The sequence below is a fragment of the Artemia franciscana genome, chromosome 2 (assembly GCF_032884065.1).
Source record: "Artemia franciscana chromosome 2, ASM3288406v1, whole genome shotgun sequence".
In the NCBI taxonomy this organism is placed as follows: domain Eukaryota; kingdom Metazoa; phylum Arthropoda; class Branchiopoda; order Anostraca; family Artemiidae; genus Artemia; species Artemia franciscana.
The window spans coordinates 35,113,090-35,139,000 of record NC_088864.1 but is presented as its reverse complement, the minus strand read 5'-3'; the positions used below and the strand labels follow the sequence as shown (position 1 = coordinate 35,139,000).

The following is a 25,911-nucleotide window of genomic DNA, read 5'->3' as shown; positions in this document are numbered from 1 at the left end:
TAAAACTTTTCGTCAAATGTTTAAAAGGAATTCTTCCCACCACAGTTATGAGACTAGAAATATGTGCGATTTGGTATATGAGTGTCGCAGCTCTTAGATGGCAAGTTTTAGTCCGAGGTTTGCTTCAACAGTAGTTTGGAATTCGACGAGTATAAAATTATCAGAAAATGTTAGCCAGTTTAAAAGTAGACTGAAGAAACACCTTTTGGGTAGAGATTAAGTGAATAATTTAAACGGGATAGCTTATTGTCTTGTTTTTTTGCCGAATTTTTCTCTGTCTCTCTTCTTCTGTATTTTCCTTTTTTTCTTTTCCCAATTTTTTGTCTCATTTAATTTTTTTTCAATTGAATGTTTATCAGCCACTACTAACAGGTCTTTGACTTTTTAAAGTGGCTGATGTGGTTATTCTGTGTATTATGATATGCATAATAAAAGTGTCTCTGTCTCTCTCTTTAAAGATTGCCAAGGAGTTAAAGGTGGCTTGGGGGCATAGAGGGCCAGGGTCAGTTTCTTTATGTTTGAAGTAAAGTATTGATAATAAGTTTCTTAGGGGGGCAAGGGATGCTTCGGTTTTATGATGAAATACGAGGGGCTGGAGTGGCACAGGCTGTCGGGAGTCTCCTGTGGCATGATCACCCATGGGGTACGAAGTGCCATTGACCAGGAAGTGTCGAGGGGCACAGAGTTTCACGGGTCACAAAGTGTCACAGGCAAAGAACTGCCACGGGCCATGGATGGTCATTAATTTTCCGTAATAACCTCAAAAAGCTTCATTATTTGCTGTAAGTGGTTAGTCCCACAGAAAAATTCTCACCAGGTTTTACATTCGTAATAAAATAAAAATTACGATTTAAATTTTTGTGCTACGTCATCACTGTTAAGAAATAATCACAGATTACTGTTGAAAAAAAATCAAAGTACTTTTGCAAGAAAATGGGTAAAGACTGCGCCAATTCAACAACAACAATAGACTTTAAATTTCCTTATCTATTTTATTACTTCAAGACACTTTCACCTGTTAACAACTTCTCCCGAATTCCCATACTAACATCTGCCCAGTTGCAATACAAGAGAATTTGGAATGAACTAGTAAAACACCTGCTGGAAATTGTCATTAAACCTTCTTCTTGATACTAAATCAGTAAATAAGAGAGAAATAGAGAGCAAACAAACAAACAAACACACACACAAACACACAGAGACAGACACAGATACATGCAAAAAGACAGTCAAACACACGAACACAGAGAGAAAGAGAGAGAGAGAGAGAGAGAGAGAGAGAGAGAGAGAGAGAGAGAGAGAGAGAGAGAGAGAGAGAGAGAGAGAGAGAGAGAGAGAGAGAGAGAGAGAGAGAGAGAAATACACACAAAAACACAGAGAGAGGCAAACAGATGGTTAGACACACAGGCACAGGGATAGAGAGAGAGAAAGAGAGATAGAGAGAAAGAAAATGAGAAAGAGAGAGAGACAGAAAGGGAGAAAGGGAGAGAGAGAAAGAGAGAGAGAGAGAGAGAGAGCAAGAGAGAGAGAGAGAGAGAGAGAGAGAGAGAGAGAAGCAAACGCACAGAGTCAGAAACACAAAGACAGACACAAAGACAGGCAAACAGACGGTCATACACACAGGTACAAGCACCTGGGTACCTACAGCCAACCTACAACCGCACCGAACTGCATTCAAGTTAGATTCATCTAGCTTCACTTATTATAGCCTGCCACGCTATGTGAACTTAAAGTAACCTAACTTGACTGCAGTTATTTAATAACACTGCGGTCGTAGGTTGGCTACAGGTAGCCGGGAGCTTTTGCCTCTGTGCGTGTGACCATCTGTTTGCCTTTCTCTGTGTTTGTCTTTGTTTGTTTGTGCGTATGCTACTGTCTCTCTTTTTCTTGGTTTCACTCTCTCTCTCTCTTCCCCTCTCTCTCTCTGTTTCGTGTGTCCAACCGTCTGTTTGCATGTCTCTGTGTGCTTGTCTGCGTGGTTCTGTCTCTCTATCTCTCTCTCTGTGCCTTTGTGTCGGACCGTTGTCCGTCTGTGTGTGTTTAGGTTTTCTGACTCTGTACGTTTGTATGTAATTTTGTTTCTCTTTCTCTCTCTCTGTGCCTGTGTGTCTGAGCGGTTGTTTGCTTATCTATGCCTCTGTCTTCGCATGCTTGTATGTCTGACATTGTGTACTTGAATGTGTTTTTGTCTCTTTCCCTCTGTGTCTAAGCGGATTTTTGCTTGTCTTTATGTGTTCGAATACGTTTTTTCTCTCTCTCTCTCTCTCTCTCTCTGTGGCTGTGTGTCTGAGTGGATGTTTGCTTGTCTAAGTGCGTTTGTATATCTGACTGTGTGTCTGTATGTGTTTTTTCGTCCCTCTCCCTCTCTATGGCTGTTAGTCTGAGCAGGTATTTGCTTGTCTTTGTGCAAGTCTTTGTGTATATGTGTGTCTGAGTCTTTACCTTTTATGGGTTTTGTCTCTCTCTCTCTCTCTCTCTCTCTCTCCCTGTGCCCGTGTGTCTAAGCGGCTGTATGCTATCTTTGTTTGTTTGTCTGACTCTATGTGTTTTTAGGTGTTTTTATATATCTCTCTGTATGCCTATTTGTCTGAGCGGCTGTTTTTATCACTGTGTCTGTGTATATTTTTCTGTCTCTCTCTATGCCTGTTAGTCTGACCGTCTGTTTGCCTATCTTTGCGTTTGTTTTTCTGTCAAGAAAAACACTATGACCACAACGTTCCTCTTCTATATTCGGATTTTCAGTCCATTTACACAAGCCACTCGCCTCTATAAGAAAGTCTATTACGGTCGACTTAACACCATTTCGAAGCACCAACGTAGAATCCCTGAGTTCAAAAACTGAAGGAGCATATGAGACGAGTTCAAAGCTCAGAATATTTTCAAGCTGTTTCAGTCAACTGTTAGTGCTGGAATCTATCGCACACAGGATTCCTTTCACTGTCATAAGTTTTGAAAAACTGCGCTTTGTCCAACGGCATTCGTTTTTGATCCCAGTTTTCTTGAAGCAACGTCCATTGGGGTTACTGTAACTTTTGAACATTCACAACTAAGCCCTTGGCCTGAAAAAGCTAGCTAGATGTGATGCACTTATCAGGAAAAATTTCAATATATACTCAAATGATATAGATGACATTTCAAATTAATTCTTTGCACTCCTTCAGTAATAATAAATATTTGAATAACCCTGATTTAACTAGGCAGCCTTTATTAAAACATTTTTAGGAAGAAATTGAGGACATACAATAATAAGCACTAAAATTTTGTGTACCATATAATTATTTCAGTTGGACGTCTGTATTACACACTTTTTGTTTCTGACTGTTGGACAGTTCTTTGTTGGCTCCAAATATTCGATTATCAACAAAGTGATTACATTGACGTACGTGCAATAAGATCGCATTGCTAGGTAGCGATCCCGTACAATTTCCGCTAGGTGCATAAGTGTAGCACAAAGAGGGTGTACAAGTGTGGAAAGATCTAGGTGACATTGAGGGAGTTAGAGTGCGGAGAAAATTCACAGGAATACTTAGTATTGCACCGAATACTTAGTATTGCACCGACTATAGCTTTTTCATGCTAATGTCGATTAGTTGCAGAAATCGTAAATTTTTAATGCTTGCAAGTGCAAATTAAGGCAAGGTAAATGTGAAAAGTAAATTGGAAAGGTATTACTCCCCCTCAACTCTTGAAATCCCCGACTAGTGGAATTGGATCTGAAATTGCCCTCATGGATAAATATTCTACTGAGAGAAAAGGCTCAAAAAAGCTCCCCAGAATAAAAATATACCCAATCTTTGTTTTTTCCTAATTCTGCAGATACGCCCTTTTCCCCATTGGCGTAAGAATTTTGAAAGCGCCACCATATATCCGTTTACAGCACTTGTTTCTGCCCTAGATTTCATATTCAAAACTTCTTTAGCTCGTTGAATCCTAGTAAATATTTTCTAGCGATCTTACTTTATCGTGGGTCCTTGACTAAGTGTAACATATTATCCTGGAATATTCAGCCCCTCCCCCGATATTTCTCTCCCCAACGAAGATTCTCCCTATGGAAATCCTACCCAGGCACACCCCCCCCCCCCCAAAAAAAAATGTTTGTCTACTTCCCAATAACAAATACGATACGTAAACAATGGGCGAATTTCATAACTTACAGGCCTTGCCTCACGGACTGTGGTGGGTCATTGTATACCTAAAGACATGATCCTTCTGAAACACAATCTCAGAATTTATCAGATAGTTTTGGGGAGACATGAGCGTGGGAGGGGGCCCGGTTGCCCTCAAATTTTTTGGTCACTTGCAAATGACACTAGAACTTCTAATTTCTGTTCAAAGGAGCCCCCTCCCAATATTCTAGGACCACTGGGTCAATACGATCACACCTAGAAAAAAAAAATAAATAAACACGCATCCGGGACCTTTCTTGTGGCAATATATACAAAATTCCACATTTTTGAATATAGGAGCTGGAAATCTTTTCAGAGCGGTTCTTCAATACGCTGAATCTGATGGTGTGATTTTCATTAAGATTCTATGATTCTTCGGGATGTCCCCCCCCATTTTTTCGAAAATAAGGCATAGTTTCGGAGGCTCGTAACCTTTGATGGGTAAAACTAAACTTAATGAAACTAATGTTTGAAATCAGTAAAAAAATCCAATTCTTTTGATGCATCTCCGTTTTTTTAGTTTCGGCTATTATTGAGCTTGGTTGCTCTTTGCTTACAGTTCATTTCCACGAATTGTTTGATTTGGATAAATGAGGAAAATTATAAGTTGCTTTCCTGCAACAAAATTAGTCTAAAACTTATTAGGCTGTGGGATAGGCAAAGTTACTTGTACGATATAGCCCCTACATAGCCCTTCTTCTAATATGTTTCTCTGACCCTCAATCCTAATGGAATATTCCTAAGTATGATAAAAATATAATACTTTAAAGACAAATTTCGGCTCTATATTTGCACATTAGGGGGTTGGGTGTAATGTTTAGGGTCTAATATGTTAGGTACAATTATTCTCAATATTATAGAGTAAGAATCGTTTCTAACTTCACACTGTCCAAACACCTAACAATCCCTCCCCCTAATGTACAAATATATAGCCCAAATTACATATTTTCATCTGTATAATTTCTATTTGTCTTGTCTAACGCTAAGCTGAAAGAAACTAACGAGAAAAAAAAACGGTTTTACAATGTGTCAACGAATGAACAACTTGAGCGGTAGGGGCTATATCATACAAGTATCTAGGAAAATTTTGCTGAGACAGCTTTCAAATACTTCTTCTATAAACGTTCTCGACAATCCTTAGACCTTGTGACTTGGCTCATTGCTAAGCCAGCTAGAGTTAGCACCTGAGTTCAGTTTATTTTGAATATATTTTGAAAGCTAACCAATCAGTTAGTCTGTAATTATACAGTTTAGTTAACTTAGTTTTAAAAACTATTTTCAAATTTAAATAATATTTTTGAAAAAAAATACAAAAAGATTACCTATATAACGCATAGCTATAATTCCCCCAAAAATACAAAGTACAAATGGTCATATTTTTTAAATCCAATTTAAACATCAAGGAAAAGTGAAGTAATGAACTACAAAAAGAAGAGACCAAAATAAAACAACAATCAACTAGAACAAAAACTTAAGATAAGGCCATGAAATGCCAAAAACTTTGAAATAACAGACTCGAATAGTTGTGGGCGTCAAGCCATGGCTAATGGTAGAAAAAGCCAAGGCAGATAGTCTGAATAGGGCAAATTTGGCATTAGACCCCTTATTAGGATTGTATAAAAAACGATGTTAGTTCATTTGTTAATAGAATAAGTCTATTTATTATCTGTCCATGCGTTATTCCTAGGGCAGAAGAACTAAGGTAGATAGTCACAGAAATAAGATAGTAATAGTATCTATAGTTTTCCGAGTGTTTGGTTAAATGGCACGGGTAAAGGGCGGAAGTAAGTATGCCTCTCTTATTGGACCAATGCTTGTTTGTTATCTTTTAGCAAGCCACGCCCGTCGGGAGTCTCAGGCAGGTTAACCAAGAATTTAAAATTGACTAGGACCATTAGATTGCCTGGAATGAGAGGTAAACAAGACACGCCTACCTACGGTCTTAGGCAGGTTGAACCAAGAATTTAGAATTGACACAGAACGGTTAATTTGCGTGGAATGACAGGCAAAGAAGCGTCTAAGGTCAAAATTGGGCCATTCTGCAAGGAGTGTCTGGCTAGGCGATTTATTCACTAAGACATTTGCGCTAATAAAAAGTTAATTTAGTGTTAGTTGTCTGGAATTGCAAGGGGAATCAGCGTCCAAAGCCTAGAAGGGCCTGAAAGTTGAACCTGAAAGAACCCGAAAATTCAACTTTCAGCCATTCAAATTCAAGATTCCGACCAACCAGATTCAAGTTAAAATAGTTTGAGACTTGTTCTAAGACTGATTCAAGTGTCTAAACACCACCTTACAGACACAGCAGAATATAATCAGTCCCGCCAATGAAAATACGAAAAATCTATTCTTTAAACACATCCTAGCAATACAGACTTCCAACTGGATTTTTTATTTGGCGTTTTGTCTGTGAAGCCGTAAAAACAGGTACTTAAACGGGGATTTGCTTATCTTACTATTAAGGAGAACAAGTGAATTAGTTACCTCGAAGTATGTAGCTTTATGATTTGACTAAACACATCATCAAAGCTTGAAAGAAGAATGCAATGTTGAGCTTTGTTCCTTGTTCTTTTTGACTGCACCTTAAAATTTGTGCGCAACGCCGGGGCAGGTCCTGATGACATCGTGTTTTTTTTGTCATCCTTTAAGGGCAAGTGATCCACCTGACGGAAGACTTGGTAAGTCTTCAGAAGGGTGTATTGACCCTGAATATAGAGAAATAAAGGATCGTGCATAGTTGGACTTCGTAGTTGGGTGAATTAAATTGGGAATAAAAGAATGGATCTAATTTCAAAGAAGACAAAGGCTATGCGAAGCACGGCCATCCCAAGGATGAAGAAGGAACTTTTATCATTCCTGAGATTGGCTGGCTCGTTCTGGCAGTCCATTCTGAAGTTCGCAAGATAAATCACACAACTCTTACAATTCATAAAAAAGCGAAAAAAAACTAAAAAGAACAGCTGTATTTATTTAAAAAAGATCACTATGAAAACGAAGAAAAAACAAGTTACTAGAATATAATTTCCCAGTGCTTTTCCAGGTACAATTATACAAGCTTCACAACAGGGAATGAAAAACCCCAAAGGACCTCTTGAGATATGATGATATGTAAAATTGAAAATCGAAAAATTGGACTCTATTCGCACTATAAAAACGAAAAAAAAACCACACATCATTGTAAAAAGTTCTTTTTCAGGTACAATAAATCAAGCTTCAGAACAGGAAATGAAAAACATCATAGAACTTCTTGAGGATTGATGTTTAGAATCGGAATTGGAAAAATTCGACTTTATTCACTCTGGTAAATTACTTGTCCTGGAAGAAAGAAGAGCATTACGTCCACTTTTTCTTTCAAATTATGTTAGCTGATAAACATAAACAGTAAAAAACAATTACAGCAGCTCTAAAAGTAAAATGTACCTAACATATTTTGTAAGTTAAACATACTTTGTTCACGACAGGCTTAAATATAAAATACACTGAAAATGGAAGATGCATTTGCTCCGAGGTATTTTGACGCCAAAATTTTAGAAAAATACACTAGACCCCAACAAGTATATATTTGTGCTATCTTTATAAACACCAAATGATTGTGTATCTATGTATTTATTTTTTCTCGACTCCATATTTTTTCTGGAGAATTGGCGTCCTGGTATATTCTGGCCTAAAAAACGATTTAGATGGCAGCAGTTTGAGAAAATACTTAAGAGCCTGAATCTTTGAAAAAATAGTATTTATGTGGGTGACGTCGTTTTTATATAAATCAGTATTGCAATGATGTTGTCACATTTGTCACACTTATGTGGAAAAATTAAAAATTAAAAATAAGCTGTAATAATCGGATATCTTTGAATAGTCTGCATTATGAAAAGACATCTGCAAAGATATTTACAGTGCCTGAGCAATAATTTTAATGTTTTAATTCAAACTAGAAATATATCTAAAAGTTAAAAAAATTAGTTTATTTTTTTGTAAGATAAAATCAACTCACTATGTGATTAAGCTTACAGGTTTGAACGCAACCAGTTATATAATGTCAGTAGGAAGCACCCCCCCCCCAAAAAAAAAAACAACACAATATAAATTGTAATTATTTTTCAGATGCTTTTCTACACATTGTTTCATTCGTTGTGGAAGGTTGACTGACCAAGCTGTCACCAGGCTTCCCATGGTCAGGTCACTTGGTCGAAAAGTTAAGGCTGTTAGGCAGTACGTTATCACTCCAATTTCTCTACCAACTTCTAACACCATCTCTGAAAACTAGACAACGGGAAGAGTTTACTGCTTTTTGAAATTGATGTTAGAGATTCTTGACGGTTCCTCATTTTCGGAGCCCGAGGAAACTTGGATACACTCCAAAGGTCCAATAAATGGTTTTTAGATGGGACTTTTAAACTTACCCCACTGCTGTTTTATCAGCTCTACACCATAATAGTAACACGGTTCTTAATAGTAACATCGTTCCTTGCCTTTTCGACCTTCTTCCCAATAAATCTTAGGCCATATATACCCGATTCCTGGAACAAATCAAAGCCATAAAGCCTATCCTTCCAGGTACATTTGATCTCCACGAACAGAGTAGTTTTGTGTAGGTGAAATTACTCCTGATAATGTGAATATTGATTCAGCATGTGAATATTTCTCCTCTGTGGGATTTAAAATTAGATCGAACGTTAGACCTGGACAAGACGATGGTAGTTTACCCAGTTCCACCCCAAAGAAAGTAATGTTTCTGCTTACAAAACGTGAAACGTGTCAATGATAATTAATATCCCAAAAATATGAATAATGTCAATAGAAGCAACTGTCAAGAGTTCGTGTTCAGTGAGAATGACAATAAGCACTAAAAGTATTAAGTGGGCCTTGGGGGAGGGGGGAGGTGAGAGATTTTATATTAAAAAAACCTTTGCGAGAACGTACTCAATAGCGTCTTAAAGTTTCTTAGTAGTCGGTTAAACAGTGTAGCAATATATACTTGAGACATACACAGACATGCATTCGATTTTACGCTTATGGATACGTCAAACTGAGGCTTGAAAGTTGTTTCAGTGTTACTAGACCTTAAAAAATCTTGTGACTGTGTTGGTTATGAAACATTGGTGAAAAGTGAACAAACTGCGGTACCCGCGGTAATTTATTACAGTTGTTAAGATCTTTTCTGAATTTCAGAAAAGGCTGGCTCAATTCCAGCCGGGTTTATGATTCAGTCACGCTCGAGTTTAATCTAAAGTTTGCAAAAATTGAGCAGGCTCTAAGAAGTCTGATAACTCAAAATAAGAATTTAGAGGAGAGAATTGGTCGAATAGAAAAAAGCTTGATGATTACGATCAAGAGTCCTTGCTTGATAGTCTCGTTTTTAATGGGGTCAAGCAATTACTTGGCGTAGACACTCCTACGACAATATTTCAAATTATAAATAGCAAAATGTCTGTGACTGACCTCTCGTCTTCTGATTTGATTAATGTATACCGTGTCCGCTTGAATAATCCGACTACTGAGCATGAAGAAAGTTCTACTAGGGTTGCTCCGATCGTCGTTAAATTTTCTAGCGAAGATGTAGCCCGAGAAGTGTTCAAAGCAAAAGCTAGACTTGCTTCAACTGGTGTTTTTGTATCGGAGTCTCTAAAAAAACGTCGCTGTGACATTTTGAACGTAGCGAAAGATAATTATGGTTAGCGAAATACGCGGTCAGATCAGGGTCAGATATTGACAAAGCCTATTGTTGGGTCAGCAGTCAAGAAAATTCGCTCTATTACTGACTGTATTTAGTCTCAGGTGTTATGATTGGTGTTTTTTGTTGTATTTGTTAATTTTCTGCTCACTCTTAGGTTAATAATTGAGAAGTGCCTTAGCTGTCAAACAACTTTGGTCCTCAGTTTTATAGATTATGGGCAAGCGTTCGATTCTGTTGATAGAAGAGCTTTAGCAAAGGTCTTATCCTTGTATGGCATACCAGACAAATACATTAAAGTGATTAGTACTGTGTTCTATCCTCCTTTATTTGGATCATTTTGATGGACTTTGTCTTAAGGAGCACAGGAAGGAAAATGGGAGACTACGGAATCAAACGAGGAGGAAAAACTCTCCCGGACTTAGATTATTCTGACGATTTAAGAATCCTAGATGCAAGTGTGAGCAGAATGAACGAACTTTTAGAAGTTTTGCGAGTTCAGGGTTCTAGAATAGGTTTGACAATTAATGTTAAGAAGACGAAGTCACTAAGGATAGGAATAAGTGAAGATGAAAAGGTGACGTTAGGTAACGAAAAGATTGTTAGGCTCAGGGCTTTTTTTACAGCTGAAAAAAGTTTGGAAGAATAGGAAGATAAGTCTGCAAACAAAAATTAGGCTCTTGGAAGGTACAGTGATGACAGTGGTCAAATATGGTTCTGAAGCATGGGCACTCCGGAAAGCGGATGAAGATTTACTTTATGTTTTCCAGAGAAATTGCCTACGGATTGATCTGGGTACTCGGCTGACTAACCGTATTTCAAACAGTAGTCTGTACAAAGAATATGGTGCAGTCCCGCTTTCTAGGGCTATAATGAAAGAAAGGTTGAGATGCAACGGCACGTTCTGCGGATGAAGGATGACAAATTACCAAAGATTGTCCTTTTCAGCCAACTGTCTAGGGTTATACGGAAAGCAGACTGTCATCGTCTGGGGCTTGGAGGATGCCATAAAGAAAGATTTAAAGGAACAAGAAACTTTCTGGGAGGGTGTAAAGAGGGAGGCTTTGAAAAGACTGGGGTGGAGGAGGAGCATGCGCAGCTGTGTTGGCCTCAGGCGGCTTGGTGCTGCGGTGAGTTGTTAGTTAGTAGTTTATTTTCTGTTTTTTTTTTTGTGTATTTTTTCTTTTTTGCTGGTAAGAGATGGCCGGGTCTGAAGTAGGAAAATCTAGCCGTGAGGATTGTTTATCAAGAGGAATTGCCTGTGACAATAATTCTCATAAAACCCAGTTAAAGCTAAAAAAAAGTGTTTATGTACGTGCGCCATATAAGTGTTCCTCAATTCAGGTAGACTAATGTTTGTATTTATATTCATATAATGTCCACGTGACCGCAAGCAACCTAGGTACACTCCATTTACTAGATGATCTTTCTTCCCAGTTTGATGTCGTAGGGCTATGTTAAAAGTTTTATTGTGGGTAAATCAGTCTCTTTCGCTTTATTCGTTTCCAGAGTAAAACCTACATGTCAAAAATCGTACTTCACTAGGCCGAGTTGGTATTGCACTTCTGGCGAAAGAAGGGATCAGGAGTGGTACAAGGGATGATCTTACTATATGGAGAGAAGGTAAGGTGGAAATTTTTTCGGTAGATATTAAATTTAATAACAACAACAAAATTCATTAGTATGGTGCATAACCCTCCTGGCACACACTTAGATGAGTTTATTGATGGATTCAATGAGCTCCTTAAGAAAGTTCGGAATGGTGTTAGTCATATAGCAATGAAAGATTTTAATTTTAATTTATTGGATGTATCTAATCAAAATGATGATTTCCTAAATTTATGATAGCAAATGACTAATATGCACCTGTGAATGTTCCAACGATAACCACGATTCAATCTGCAACGATTATTGACAGGTCAATTGCTTTAAATCGAAGGTTTTCCGATTTGATCATGATTACTCGGTCTGATCACCTCTCACTGTCAGCTGCTATATGTTGTAGGGTTAAACGCGTCCAGAAAAAAAAAAACAACAAAAATTTCGACTGATGAAAAAAGAAAACCTTTTGAAATTTTCAGAGGATATGAGTGTAATAGACTGGAGTGAATTGTTTGAAGAAAAAGAATGTCCTATTAGAGCCCTGTATTGCCTGATGGAAGTAATTATCCCTATTTATGAAAGAACGTGTACAGTAAAAGTTTTTAAATCAAAGAAGCTGGTTCCCCGTAGACCATGGATAACAGAGGAGACAATTGATCAAATAGAATTAAGAAATCGGCTTTATAAAACATATTTGAATTCCAAAAAGTGGTGAGTTTTTATTTTATTTACAAAGCAAAGAAATCTGGTGAATAAACTGAGGAGAAAAGCAATGTTTGATTACTATGGAAATAAGTTGGAGGGAAGTAAAGGTAGCATGAAAGAAACGTGGAAATTTTTAAATGAGCTCATGGATGATAAGGGAAAAGAGACCAAGAAAGACATTAATTTGCAACGATATAACCGTGGTGATTCAACTGAAATTGTAAATCAATTACTACTTTTTTCTCGAATATTTGCTCCGAGGTGCAATCTAGTGTTAGCAATAAATATAATGAAATGAACTGCAATATTATTAATGACGTCCGTTGTGAAACAATAAATATGGAGTTTCAGCAGTGCCATAGGGAAGAAGTGCGTTAAATTGTGCAGTTACTTAAGTTTGATCTGCAGATGTAGATGGTTTGTCCCTTCGAGCTCTTAAAGTGATTTTAGGAAATATTATTTCTTGTCTAGCTTTTATCATTAATCTTTCCCTAGAAAAGAGAAGTTTTCCAGTGCAATTTGAGGTGCCGAAAATCATTCACCTTCAAAACGGTGGTCGCAAGGCAGATATAGAAAACTGGAGATCCATACCAATCCCACCTATCTTTTCAAGATACTGGAGAAAGTGGTACATCAACGATCTATAATTTCTTTCAGATGAATAGGCTTTTGAGTCAGACACAGTTTGGGTTTTGTAAGGGTCATTCCGCGATACACGCCTTACAGCACCTGATTCAAAGTGTTAACTGCGAATTAAACTCACGTAAAGTACCTATGTTTATTTTGCTTATTTTTTCGAAAAAGATTTTCGAAAAGAGTTTGACATGATTGACTACCTAGTGTCGCTTCATCGAATGACAAGTCTTGAATAAATGGAGTTTGTCTAAAATAATTTAAGAACTATCTTTACGATAGGTCCCTTAAAGTCGTTCTAAGTGATGTGGTCTCATCATCTTTGCCTGTGAGAGTGTGGTGTACCTCAGGGTTCTGCGCTGGGCTCTTTAATTTGTCTAGTTTAAGTGGACATGATGCGCTTTTATCTGCAGGATATATGTATTACTTCTTTCGCGAATGACACTGCGCTAACGCTATTTGCAAAAACAGTCAAAGATTTAATAGCAAAAGCTAATAATGCTCTCAAAAGACTGGAGGTGTTTACGAGTTTAAGTTTGCTGAGCGTGAATGTAAAGAAGATGTTTTTACTGACATTGTGTAGAGTGGTTGACTCAATTGATGCAGGTGGTAAAGTCCTATTGTGTAAAAAGCCTGTTGTAAAAGCTAAGTCACTACGGTACCTTGGCTTCCATATTGATTCTAATCATTCGTGGAAGCATCATAGCGACATTATTTCCGCCAAAATTGCAAATGGAGTTGGCATTCTCAGAACACTGAAGCATGTTCTGCGGGCACGTTCCGTTCGCGCGATATATTTTGAAATAGTCTACCCGTATATATCATATGGATGCGTAGTTTGGAGCAACAATTTTTATGTTAATTACAAGCGTGTGCAAATTCTACAAAATAAAGCAGCAAGAATAATTGGGAAGTACGTAAAAAATAAGAAAAAAACATCTGTGCATGTTTTAAGCCTCTAAGTCTACTAAATGTTGGACAGATAAGGGACTATCAAGCGGCGATGTTTGTGTTAATTTGTGTGTATAATCTAGTCCCACGAATTTTCAATAAGTTTTACTTTTTCATAAGTTCTGTTCGTGAGCATTATTGAAGATGTGATAATTTGTTTGTGGAGGTGGAAAATAGTGTGAAATTTAGTTTTACTTCGAAGAATTTTGGCCCTTCTGTGTGGAATTTGCTTCCTGTGAGTGTTAGGTTGGCTGAGCACCTCCCACAGTTTAGAATAGATTAAAAGAGTATATCTTGGGGAATTAGTTTTTTTTTTGGGGAGGGGGGATGTGAGTGGGCTATAGGGCTGGAGGGAGGAGTGGATTGGTGAGGTGAGGGTGGATGGAGTTGTATTTGGATGATGGTTGTTACCCTGGGGGTGTTTCAGAGAGGGTGATTGTATTTTATTATTATTATTGTTTAGTCTAGGATTCTAAAGGAATAATTATGTAGTTTTTTTTTATTTTTTTATTATTAATTTAGGATACATTTAGGAATGTTTATGTAGTTAATCTCTACGCTTTAATTTAAATTTTTCCCTAGCGTAGTGATTTATATCTGTTAAAACTTATATTTTTGTTTATTATGTTAATGAAGTCAAAAAGTTAAAGTCAAGAATGGACAGACCCTGCGTGTGAAAACAGAGAAGTTTAAATCAATTCACAAATCCATTAGATATGACAATCTCAAAGGGTCGGTTTCAGGGCCTTTCTGTTTGTAATATACATTGCCTGTGAAGTTTCGACCCATTAGCTAGGGACATTTCTGTACTTAAAGCTATTCTACCGTGTTTTGAAGAAGATATAGTTCTTCAAGACAACATTCGGTATATTGATCCTTGGATTTGGTAACATAAAGACCCCGCAGAATGCGAAGGACCTTAAGAGTGGAATAGTTCATACGGTATCAGCTCGATCACAGGATAGTTAACAGGACAGTATCATCTCGATCGAGGAAATCGAAAACTTCTTTACCGTGATCTTCCAGATTCAAGAATTGGACAAAAGCCTTGGCAAGAGCTTCAGTCTTTGGCTGTAGGTCCTGAAGGATGGTCCCGTCATTAATTTTTAGGGAAGGAATTGGACGTTATTTATATGCCGGTAAGGCCTCTTTGGCAATTCTCCACTAGCTCTTAGCAGACGCATTTTGGATCTTGGTTGTGGATTTCTGTTTGTACTAAACCTGTGATCGCCGAATCATACAAACTGTGTATTTACAGGGTTTTATGAATCAAGTCTATCCTTTTCATTCTTGGAGATCAGCCATCGCTTGTGCACCTTTTGTTTTCCTCGCATAGCCTTTTTACAAAGGATGTTGAACCACGGTTTATCCTTGCTGGATACCTGGAACCGCTTCCATGAGATGCAGCTTGCAATTCAGTCAACGATGGCCGACTAGTACTTTTCTGCAGCTTTCTCGGGCCCTACTAAAGGATGGATCTCCATTATTGAGAAGCAAATGCGTTTCTTGAGCTACCCAATCTCCTCCTTGGTATTGCCAGATTTGTCACTCGTGTTTTATGGGGGGAGGAATACGAAGCTTTCTATGTGCCATAACAGCAACATGGTCACTTGTGAAGGCACGAGCGTCAACTTTAAAGGCACTTGTGATCCGGTGACTTTTGGGAAAAATGAGCTTGGGAGGGGGCCTAGGTGCCCTCCAATTTTTTGGTCAGTTAAAAAGGGCACTAGAACTTTTAATTTCCGTTAAAATAAGCCCTCTCGCGACATTCTAGGACCAATCAGTCGATACGATCACCCCTGGGAAAAAACAACAACAAAAAAACAAACAAATAAACACGCATCCGTGATCTGTCTTCTGGCAAAAAATGCGAAATTCCACATTTTTGTAGATAGGAGCTTGAAAGTTCTACAATAAGGTTCTCTGATTCTCTTAATAAGGTTCTCTGAAGCGAAATTTGCATATTAATTAATTGCAATTAATCGGAAGATTTTGGGAAAAAAGGAGCAAGGGAGGAGGTCTAGCTGCCCTCCAATCTTTTCATTGCTTAAAAAGGCAACTAGAACTTTTAATTTTTACGAACGTTTTCATTGTAAAAAAATATACGTAACTTACGTAACGAACTTCAATATCCGTATCTTTTTACTGCATATATGAGGGGGTTCACCCCTCGTCGATACCTCGCTCTTTACTTAAAGCTTAAATTTTGTCCCAATTCCTTAAGAATCTCTGAATCACAAAGGCCGTAGAATAAATAGTTGAAATTACTAAAAATACTTTAGCGTGAAGAGTGAGGTATTACGAGAAGGTAAACCCCTCATATGCGTAATAGTTTTTGTTCGTATTAAGTTTTAATGCTGCTCCTTACTTTCAGTAGAAAAAAACTTTTCATATTTATTTTTTCATTGTTTTTTCAAATAATGCTAGAAAATCCTGCGCCCCTTCATTGAAATTCTCTTCCCCCATGAGAATTTCCTCCATGGAAGTATCCTCCCACGTAGTCCCCCTCAAATATCCGCTCTAAACAAATAAATCCCCCGGAAAATGTCTATACACTTCCCAGTAACCATTACTATATGTAAACACAGGTCAAAGTTTGCAACTTACAGCCCCTCCCACGGGGACTGCCGGGGAGTAAGTCGTCCGGTGACTTTAGGGAAATAATGAGCGTGGGAGGGGGCCTAGGTACCCTCCATTTTTTGGTCACTTAAAAAGTGCACTAGAACTTTTAATTTCCGTTAGAATGAGCCCTCTCGCGACATTCTACAACTACTCAGTCGATAAATCACCCCTGGAAAAAAAGAACAAACAAAAAAAAAACAAATAAACACGCATCCGTGATCTATCTCCTGGCAAAAAATCCGAAATTTCACATTTTTGTAGATAGGCGCTTGAAACTTCTTTAATAAGGTTCTCTGATACGCTGAATCTGGTGGTGTGATTTTCGTCAAGATTGTATGACTTTTAGGGGGTGTTTCCCCCTATTTTCTAAAACGTGGCAAATTTTCTCAGAATCGTAGCTTTTGATGGGTAAGACAGTTCGTTACCACGAACTGTTTGATATCGAGATAAGATGATCCATTTGTGCCATGGTAGGTGCCAAATTCAGCCAGTTTCTCAAGCCCATACGAAAGAGAAAGATAAGACAAAGCTGACCCCTCCTTATTAGTATATTTATCTAGGAAGCCATAGGCAATGACGGACATTGAAGTCTTCATGGAGAATAACTGACAGACATAGTGTTTTTGCCCCGAGTTCATCGAGGGAGGTTTCAGGGTAGCTAGTGTTTTTGCAAGTTGATAGGGAAGGGAGGAGATTATATATAGTCCCAATAATCACAGTTTATTTGGGGGAGTCACCCTAACCAACAGGGCTTTGTCCTCTGCTCAGTTTGAGAGATTCAACATGAGTATTGTATACGGCTCTGTACATAAACGGAAACACCTCCTCCTCCATAGTTTGCACTGTCAGTGCATACTCGGTCTCACATGAGGAGCGTGTACCCCTGTATGGCAAATTCACTGCTCGGTATCCCGTAATTGAGATTGGTATCAGTAATGCGCATAAAGGATGGTCTGACAGAGTTCACCACATATATGAACTGGTAAATTTTAGTTCCGAGGCATCGTTCGTTAAAGTGGGCTACGCGAATAATTTCAAATTGATTGTCCATGTGCATGCCAGAAGTCACTGAAGAGCTATCAGTTTAGCCCAAGGCTTATTTTAATAAATTCTAACCAGATAAAGGACAAATTGTCGGGTGCTTAGCCCAATAAAGGCCGATAGATCCAAAAGCCAGTGCATTCTTTGGATGGTGAACAGATTCATAGCACCTTTTACCTATCCTCAGCATTGGAGGTGGTGCCCCGGCATAGGTTGAACCTATGACAGGTTCTGAGGAATGCATTTGCATGATACCTCTCGTCGTTCAAGTTTTGCCAGGGATGCCAATTAGGGGGTGGATTAACCTCTACAGTTTGAAAAATACCTTCCCCTTTGTATTTACTGTTTTAAAAATGAGGAAATTCTCTTGTCCCCTCCCCCGCTATATTTTAGTCAATTGGCACCATGGACACTCGGTGGGTTTTATTGATAGAGGCACATACTTCTCTATTTAAATTTACTAATTGAGCTGTTACAATTTGTTGACTAGGCAAAAAAGAAAAAACAAGAGCTAAGAGCTCATATGGCACTTGTGACGAGGCAAGAAGAGCTAAGAGCCAAGAGCTCATATGGTATGAGCTCTAACAAAATTCTAAGAACCAATAGATTGATTTAAAAGGAAAATCAGAGGCTTAACGGCGGTCAGGATTTAAAATAAGAGCTCTGAGTCACGATATCCTTCTAAATATCAAAATTCATTAAGATCCGACCACCCACTCGTAAGTTATAAATACCTAATTTTTTCTAATTCTTCCTCTCCCTTTAGGCCCCTAGATGGTCGAATCTGGGAAAACGACTTTTGAAAGTCAATTTGTGCAGCTCCCTGACACGCCTACCAATTTTCATCGTCCTAGCACGTCCAGAAGCACCAAACTCACCAAATCACTGAACCCCTCCCCCCAACTCCCCCAAAGAGAGCGATTACGGTTACGTCAATCACGTATCAAGGACATTTGCTTATTCTATCCACCAAGCTTCATCCCGACTCCTCCACTCCAAGTGTTTTCCAAGATTTCCCCCTCCAAATCCCCCCAATGTCAAAAGATCTGGTCGGGATTTGAAACAAGAGCTCTGGGACATGAATTCCTTCTAAATATCCGGGTCCCAGGTCGCCGGGTCGCTTCCTAACTATGTACATTTTTAATACCTTTTTGTTGCCCGGGGGCTTTGACCCCTTGGCGTTCATGGGAGACATATATATATATATATATATCTATCTATCTATCTATCTATATATATATATATATATATATATATATATATATATATATATATATATATATATATATATATATATATATATATATATATATATATATAAAATAAAAGAAAGATTGTTAGAAGAACCCATCTTAAAAACTGTGAAAATGATAACCCTGTGATTGTTTTTGATGTTTCACACTCTCACTTCTCTGAATAAATATCTGGATACGGTGTACTTTTTCAAGGATGATTATCAATACGGAAGCAATTTTGTGGGATTTTTTTTAGTGATAATGAGAGGGGTTTATTCATAAGCAGTAAGCATTAAAAAAAACTGAAGCTAAGTTTGTTAAGGGAAATAAGCACCTTTCTAGGTGTAAATATGTATTAACTTATTTGAGGTGGCAACAATCAGCCACCGAAAAAAAACCTTGGGAAATTCCATTTTTAATCTTCGAACCGAAAAACTATACAAATTATTTATTTTTATCAAGTGAAGAAACCAGAGTGCTCTTCACCTACTTTTCCCATAAACCCTAAAGTAATGGTCTTTTAACAGCTTACAGAACTCACTCGGATATGGATACTGAACAATGTTCCAATGCACTAGAGCAAACATGATGCATAGAAAACTTTGATTAAGTAGTAGCCACTCTGGGATTTCTAAACTAACTTGAACTCCTTGTATTAGACTCGCGAACACTTAAAATGACACTTGAGCTGGATATTATTTTGGTACTTAAGCAAGAAGTATCATGGGACCGAACTTCTCTCGGTGAAGTAAATTTGATACATAAAAACGGTGTCTGGCATATTTCCATGGTGGAAAATTCTCTTCGCAGAAATGTAATCCCGCAATACCCTGATTCACTCAAGAACAAACTTTTTATGCAGTTTTTCTAGATTTAGTTGTATTGACATTCATATAATTTTTATGGCATTTGGTATTAACCAAGTGACATATAGCAATCGCAAATTCTGTCGGTCTGTCTGTCGGTCCCGGTTTTGCTACTTTAGGCACTTCCAGGTAAGCTAGGACGATGAAATTTCGCAGATGTATTAGGGACCGGACCAGATTAAATTAGAAATAGTCTTTTTCGAGGATTTTTCGAGGATTTTTCGAGGATAGTTTTTTTCGACCATCTGGGGAGAGTGGGGGGCCCGTTAATTTGGAAAAAATAGAAAAATTGAAGTATTTTAACTTACGAACGGGTGATCGGATCTCAATGAAATTTGATATTTAGAAGGATATCGTGTTTCAAAGCTCTTGTTTTAAATCCCGAATAGATCTGGTGACATTGGGGGGAGTTGGGAGGGGAAAACCTAAAATCTTGGCAAACACGTAGAGTGGAGGGATTGGGATGAAACTTGATGGGAAAAATAAGTACAAGTCCTAGATACATGATTGACATAACCGGAACGGATCCACTCTCTTTGGGGTAATTGGGGGGGGGGGGTAATTCTGAAAAATTAGAAAAATGAGGTATTTTTAACTTACGAACGGGTGATCGGATCTCAATGAAATTTGATATTTAGAAGGATATCGTGTCTCAAAGTTCTTATTTTAAATCCCGACCGGATCTGGTGACAAAAGGGGGGGGGGGAGTTTGGGGTGGGGAAACCTAAAATCATGGAAAACGCTTAGTTTGGAGGGATCGGGATGAAACTTGGTGGGGAAAATAAGCAGAAGTCTTAGATACGTGATTTACATAATTGGAACGGATCCGCTCTATTGGAAGAGAGGGGGGGGGGGGTTAATTCTGAAACATTAGAAAAAATGACGTATTTTTAACTTACGAAGGAGTGATCGGATCTTCATGAAGCTTCATATTTAGAAGGACCTCGTAACTCAAATCTCTTATTTTAAATCTTAATCGGATCCAGCGTCATGGGGGGGGGGACCGGAAATCTCAGAAAATACTTAAAGCGGAGAGATCAGAACGAAACTGGATGAGAAGAATAAAAACCTATCTAAGATACGTGACTGATATAACCGAACTGGATCTGCTCTCTTTGGTGGAGTTGGGGGGGGGGTAATTTTGAAAATTGGGGTATTTGTAACTTACGAAAGGGTGACCAGGTCTTGATGAAATTTGATATTTAGGAGAATCTTGTGCTTTAAAGCTCTAATTTTAAATTCCGACCATATCCTGTGACATTGGGGGGAGTTGGAGGGGGAAACCGGAATTCTTGGAAAACGTGAAAATTGGTGTATTTTTATCTTACGAATAAGTGATCGGATCTTAATGAAATTTTCTATTTAGAATGAATTCAAGTCTCAGAGCTCTTGTTTCATATCCCGACCAGATCTTTTGAAATTGGGGGGATTTGGAGGGGGAAATCTTGGAAAACACTTGGAGTGGAGGAGTCGGGATGAAGCTTGGTGGATAGAATAAGCAAATGTTCGTGATACGTGATTGACGTAACCGTACTGGATTCGCTCTTTTTGGGGGAGTTGGAGGGAGGGGTTCATTGATTTGGTGAGTTTGGTGCTTCTGGACGTGCTAGGACGATGAAAATTGGTAGGCGTGTCGGGGACCTGTACCAATTGACTTGCAAACTCGTTTTCCCAGATTCGACCATCTAGGGGGCTAAAGGAAGAGGAAGAATTAGAAAAAAATAGGTATTTACAACTTACGAGTGGGTGGTCGGATCTTAATGAATTTTGATATTTAGAAGGACATTGTGACTCAGCAAATCTATCAACTAGCAAAAACACTAGCTACCCTGAAACCTCCCTCGATGAACTCGGGGCAAATACGCTATATCTGTCAGTTATCCTCCATGGAGACTTCAATGTCCATCATAGCCTATGGCTTCATAGAAAAATATACTAATAAGGAGGGATCAGCTTTGTCTTATCTTTCTCTTTCGTATGGGCTTGAACAACTGGCAGAATTTGGCACCTACCATGGCACAAATGGATCATCTTATCTCGATATCAAACAGTTCGTGGCAACGAACTGTAGTAAGGAGCGACCCGGCTCAATAGTAACCGAAACTCTAACAAATGGAATTTTGATACCAATAGTTACATCAAAATAATTGCATTTAAATGCTGATTTTAAATATTTAAGTTTCATCAAGATTTGTCTTACCCATCAAAAGCTACGAGCCTGAGAAAATTTGCCTAGTTTTAGAAAATAGGGGGAAAACCCCCTAAAAGCCATACAATCCTGACGAAAATCACAACATGAGATTCAGCGTATCAGAGAACCTTATAGTAGAAGTTTCAAGCGCCTATCTACAAAAATGTGGAATTTCGCATTTTTTGCCAGGAGATAGATCACGGATGCGTGTTTATTTATTTATTTTTTTTTTTTTATCTTTTTTCCAGGGGTGATTTATCGAATGAGTAGTTGTAGAATGTCGCGAGAGGGCTCATTCTAACGGAAATTAAAAGTTCTAGTGCCCTTTTTAAGTGACCAAAAAATGGAGGGTACCTAGGCCCCCTCCCACGCTCATTATTTCCCTAAAGTCACCGGATCAAAATTCTGAGATAGCCATTTTATTCACCATAGTTGAAAAACCTAATAACTATGTCTTAGGGGACGACTTACTCCCCGGCAGTCCCCGTGGGAGGGGCTACAAGTTACAAACTTTGACCTTTGTTTACATATAGTAATGGTTGCTGGGAAGAGATTCTTAAGGAATTGGGACAAAATTTAAGCTTTAAGTAAAGAGCGAGGTATCGACGAGGGGTGAACCCCCTCATATACGCAATAAAAACATACGGATATTGAAGTTCGTTACGTAAGTTAATTCGTAAGTTACGTATATTTTTTACCAATGAAAACGTTCGTAAAAAATTAAAAGTTCTAGTTGCCTTTTTAAGTAATGAAAAAACTGGAGGGCAACTAGACCTCCTCCCTTGCTCCTTTTTTCCCAAAATCTTCCGATTAATTGCAATTAATTAATATGCAAATTTCGCTTCAGAAAACCTTATAAAGAGAATCAGAGAACCTTATTGTAGAACTTTCAAGCTCCTATCTGCAAAAATGTGGAATTTCGCATTTTTTGCCAGAAGACAGATCACGGATGCGTGTTTATTTGTTTGTTTTTTTGTTGTTGTTTTTTCCCCAGGGGTGATCGTATCGACTAATTGGTCCTAGAATGTCGCGAGAGGGCTCATTCTAACGGAAATTAAAAGTTCTAGAGCCCTTTTTAAGTGACCAAAAAATTGGAGGGCACCTATGCCTCCTCCCAAGCTCATTTTTTCCCAAAAGTCACCGGAACAAAATTCCGAGATAGCCATTTTATTCACCATAGCCGAAAAAGTTTATTCACCATAGTCGAAAAGTTTCTTACTGTTTTAAAAATAGAGTTAAGAGAAAGAGTCAAACTTTAGCTTAAAGAGCGGGCCGTTGAGGAGGAAAAGCCCCTTTCATATACGGAGTAATTTCTGTTCGTTTTAAGTTTTAATGTTACTCCTTACTTTCACTTAAAAAAAAAAACTTGTTTGTTTTATTTAATCTTCAATACGGATCCCCTAGGTTCCTATAAAGTTGACGCCCATGCCTTCACAAATGACCATGTTGCTGTTATGGCACATAGAAATCTTCGTATTCCTCCCCCCATAAAACACGAGTGACAAATCTGGCAATACCAAGGAGGAGATTGGGTAGCTCAAGAAGCGCATTTGCTTCTCAATAATGGAGATCCATACTTTAGTAGGGCCCGAGAAAGCTGCAGAAAAGTACTAGTCGGCCATCGTTGACTGAATTGCAAACTATATCTCATGGAAGCGGGTCCAGGTATCCAGCAAGGATAAACCGTGGTTCAACATCCTTTGTAAAAAGGCTATGCGAGGAAAACAGAAGGCGCACAAGCGATGGCTGATCTCGAAGAATGAAAAGGACAGACTTGATTCATAAAACCCTGTAAATACATAGTTTGTACGATTCGGCGATCACAGGTTTAGTACAAACAGAAATCCACAACCAAGATCCAAAATGCCTCTGCTAAGAGCTAGTGGAGAATTGCCAAAGAGGCCTTACCGTCATATAAATAACGTCCAATTCCTTCCCTAAAAATTAATGACGGGACCATCCTTCAGGACCTACAGCCAAAGACTGAAGTTCTTGCCGAGGCGTTTGTAAAATTCTTGAATCTGGGATCACGGTAAAGAAGTTTTCGATTTCCTCGATCGAGATGATACTGTCCTGTGAACTATCCTGTGATCGAGCTGATACCGTATGAACTATTCCACTCTTAAGGTCCTTCGCATTCTGCAGGGTCTTTATGTTTTCCAAATCCAAGGGTCAATATACCGAATGTTGTCTTGAAGAACTATATCTTCTTCAAAACACGGTAGAATAGCTTTAAGTAAAGAAATGTCCCTAGCTAATGGGTCGAAACTTCACAGGCAATGTATATTAAAAACAGAAAGGCCCTGAAACAGACCCTTGGAGATTGTCATATCTAATGGATTTGTCAATTGATTTAAACTTCTCTGTTTTCACACACAGGGTTTGTCCATTCTTGACTTTAACTTTTTGACTTTATTAACATAATCAACAAAAATATAAGTTTTAACAGATGTACATCACTACGCTAGGGAAAAATTTAAATTAACGCGTAGAGATTAACTACATAAACATTCCTAAAGGCATCCTAAATTAATGATAAAAAAATAAAAAAAAAACCTACATAATTATTCCTTTAGTATCCTAGACTAAACAATAATAATAATAAATACAATCACCCTCTCTGAAACACCCCCAGGGTAACAACCATCATCCAAATACAACTCCATCCACCCTCACCTCACCAATCCACTCCTCCCTCCAGCCCTATAGCCCACTCACATCCCCCCTCCCAAAAAAAACTAATTCCCCAAGATATACTCTTTTAATCTATTCTAAACTGTGGGAGGTGCTCAGCCAACCTAACACTCACAGGAAGCGAATTCCATACAGAAGGGCCAAAATTCTTCAAAGTAAAACTAAATTTTACACTATTTTCCACCTCGACAAACAAATAATCACATCTTCTATAATGCTCACGAACAGAACTTTTGAAAAGGTAAAACTTATTGAAAATTTGTGGGACTAGATTATACACACAAATTAACACAAACATATTTAGTAGACTTAGAGGCTTAAAACATGCACAGATGTTTTTTCACATTTTTTACGTACTTCCCAATTATTCTTGCTGCTTTATTTTGTAGAATTTGCACACGCTTGTAATTAACATAACAATTGTTGCTCCAAACTACGCATCCATATGATATATACGGGTAGACTATTTCAAAATATATCACGCGAACGGAAGGTGCCCGCAGAACATGCTTCACTGTTCTGAGAATGCCAACTCCACGTGCAATTTTGGCGGAAATAATGTCACTATGCTGCTTCCACGAATGATTAGAATCAATATGGAAGCCAAGGTACCGTAGTGACTTAGCTTTTACAACAGGCTTTTTACACAATAGGACTTTACCACCTGCATCAATTGAGTCACCCACTCTACACAATGTCAGTAAAAACATCTTCTTTACATTCACGCTCAGCATACTTAAACTTGTAAACACCTCCAGTCTTTTGAGAGCATTATTAGCTTTTGCTATTAAATCTTTGACTGTTTTTGCAAATAGCGTTAGCGCAGTGTCATTCGCGAAAGAAGTAATACATATATCCTGCAGATAAAAGCGCATCATGTCCACTTAAACTAGACAAATTAAAGAGCCCAGCGCAGAACCCTGAGGTACACCACACTCACAGGCAAAGATGATGAGACTACATCACTTAGAACGACTTTAAGGGACCTATCGTAAAGATAGTTCTTAAATTATTTTAGACAAATTCCATTTATTCAAGACTTGTCATTCGATGAAGCGACACTAGGTAGTCAATCATGTCAAACTCTTTTCGAAAATCTTTTTCGAAAAAATTAGCAAAATAGACATAGGTACTTTACGTGAGTTTAATTCGCAGTTAACACTTTGAATCAGGTGCTGTAAGGCGTGTATCGCGGAATGACCCTTACAAAACCCAAACTGTGTCTGACTCAAAAGCCTATTCATCTGAAGGAAATTATAGAGCCGTTGATGTACCACTTTCTCCAGTATTTTGAAAAGATACGTGGGATTGGTATGGATCTCCAGTTTTCTATATCTGCCTTGCGACCACCGTTTTGAAGGTGAATGATTTTCGGCACCTCAAATTGCACTGGAAAACTTTTCTTTTCTAGGGAAAGATTAATGATAAAAGCTAGACAAGAAATAATATTTCCTAAAATCACTTTAAGAGCTCGAAGGGACAAACCATCTACACCTGCAGATCAAACTTAAGTAACTGCACAATTTAACGCACTTCC

The 25,911-nt window shown here is 38.2% G+C and overlaps 1 protein-coding gene across 8 annotated transcripts in view; it reads right to left on the bottom strand.

Annotated features, from left to right (window-relative positions):
• Positions 1-7,111: 7,111 nt before the first annotated feature.
• LOC136040692 (tRNA 2'-phosphotransferase 1-like) overlaps positions 7,112-25,911 on the bottom strand; it is a 73,950-nt gene continuing 55,150 nt past the window's right edge. For 4 of the 8 annotated variants that reach the window (XM_065725003.1, XM_065725018.1, XM_065725007.1 and 1 more), the window contains exon 5: positions 25,523-25,781. In XM_065725003.1, the coding sequence (XP_065581075.1) occupies positions 25,615-25,781 (167 nt within the window). In that variant the 3' untranslated portion in view covers positions 25,523-25,614. Of the gene's footprint in view, positions 7,479-25,522; positions 25,782-25,911 lie in introns of those variants that run through there. The other 4 variants (XM_065725026.1, XM_065725023.1, XM_065724993.1 and 1 more) reach the window with 2 other exon arrangements.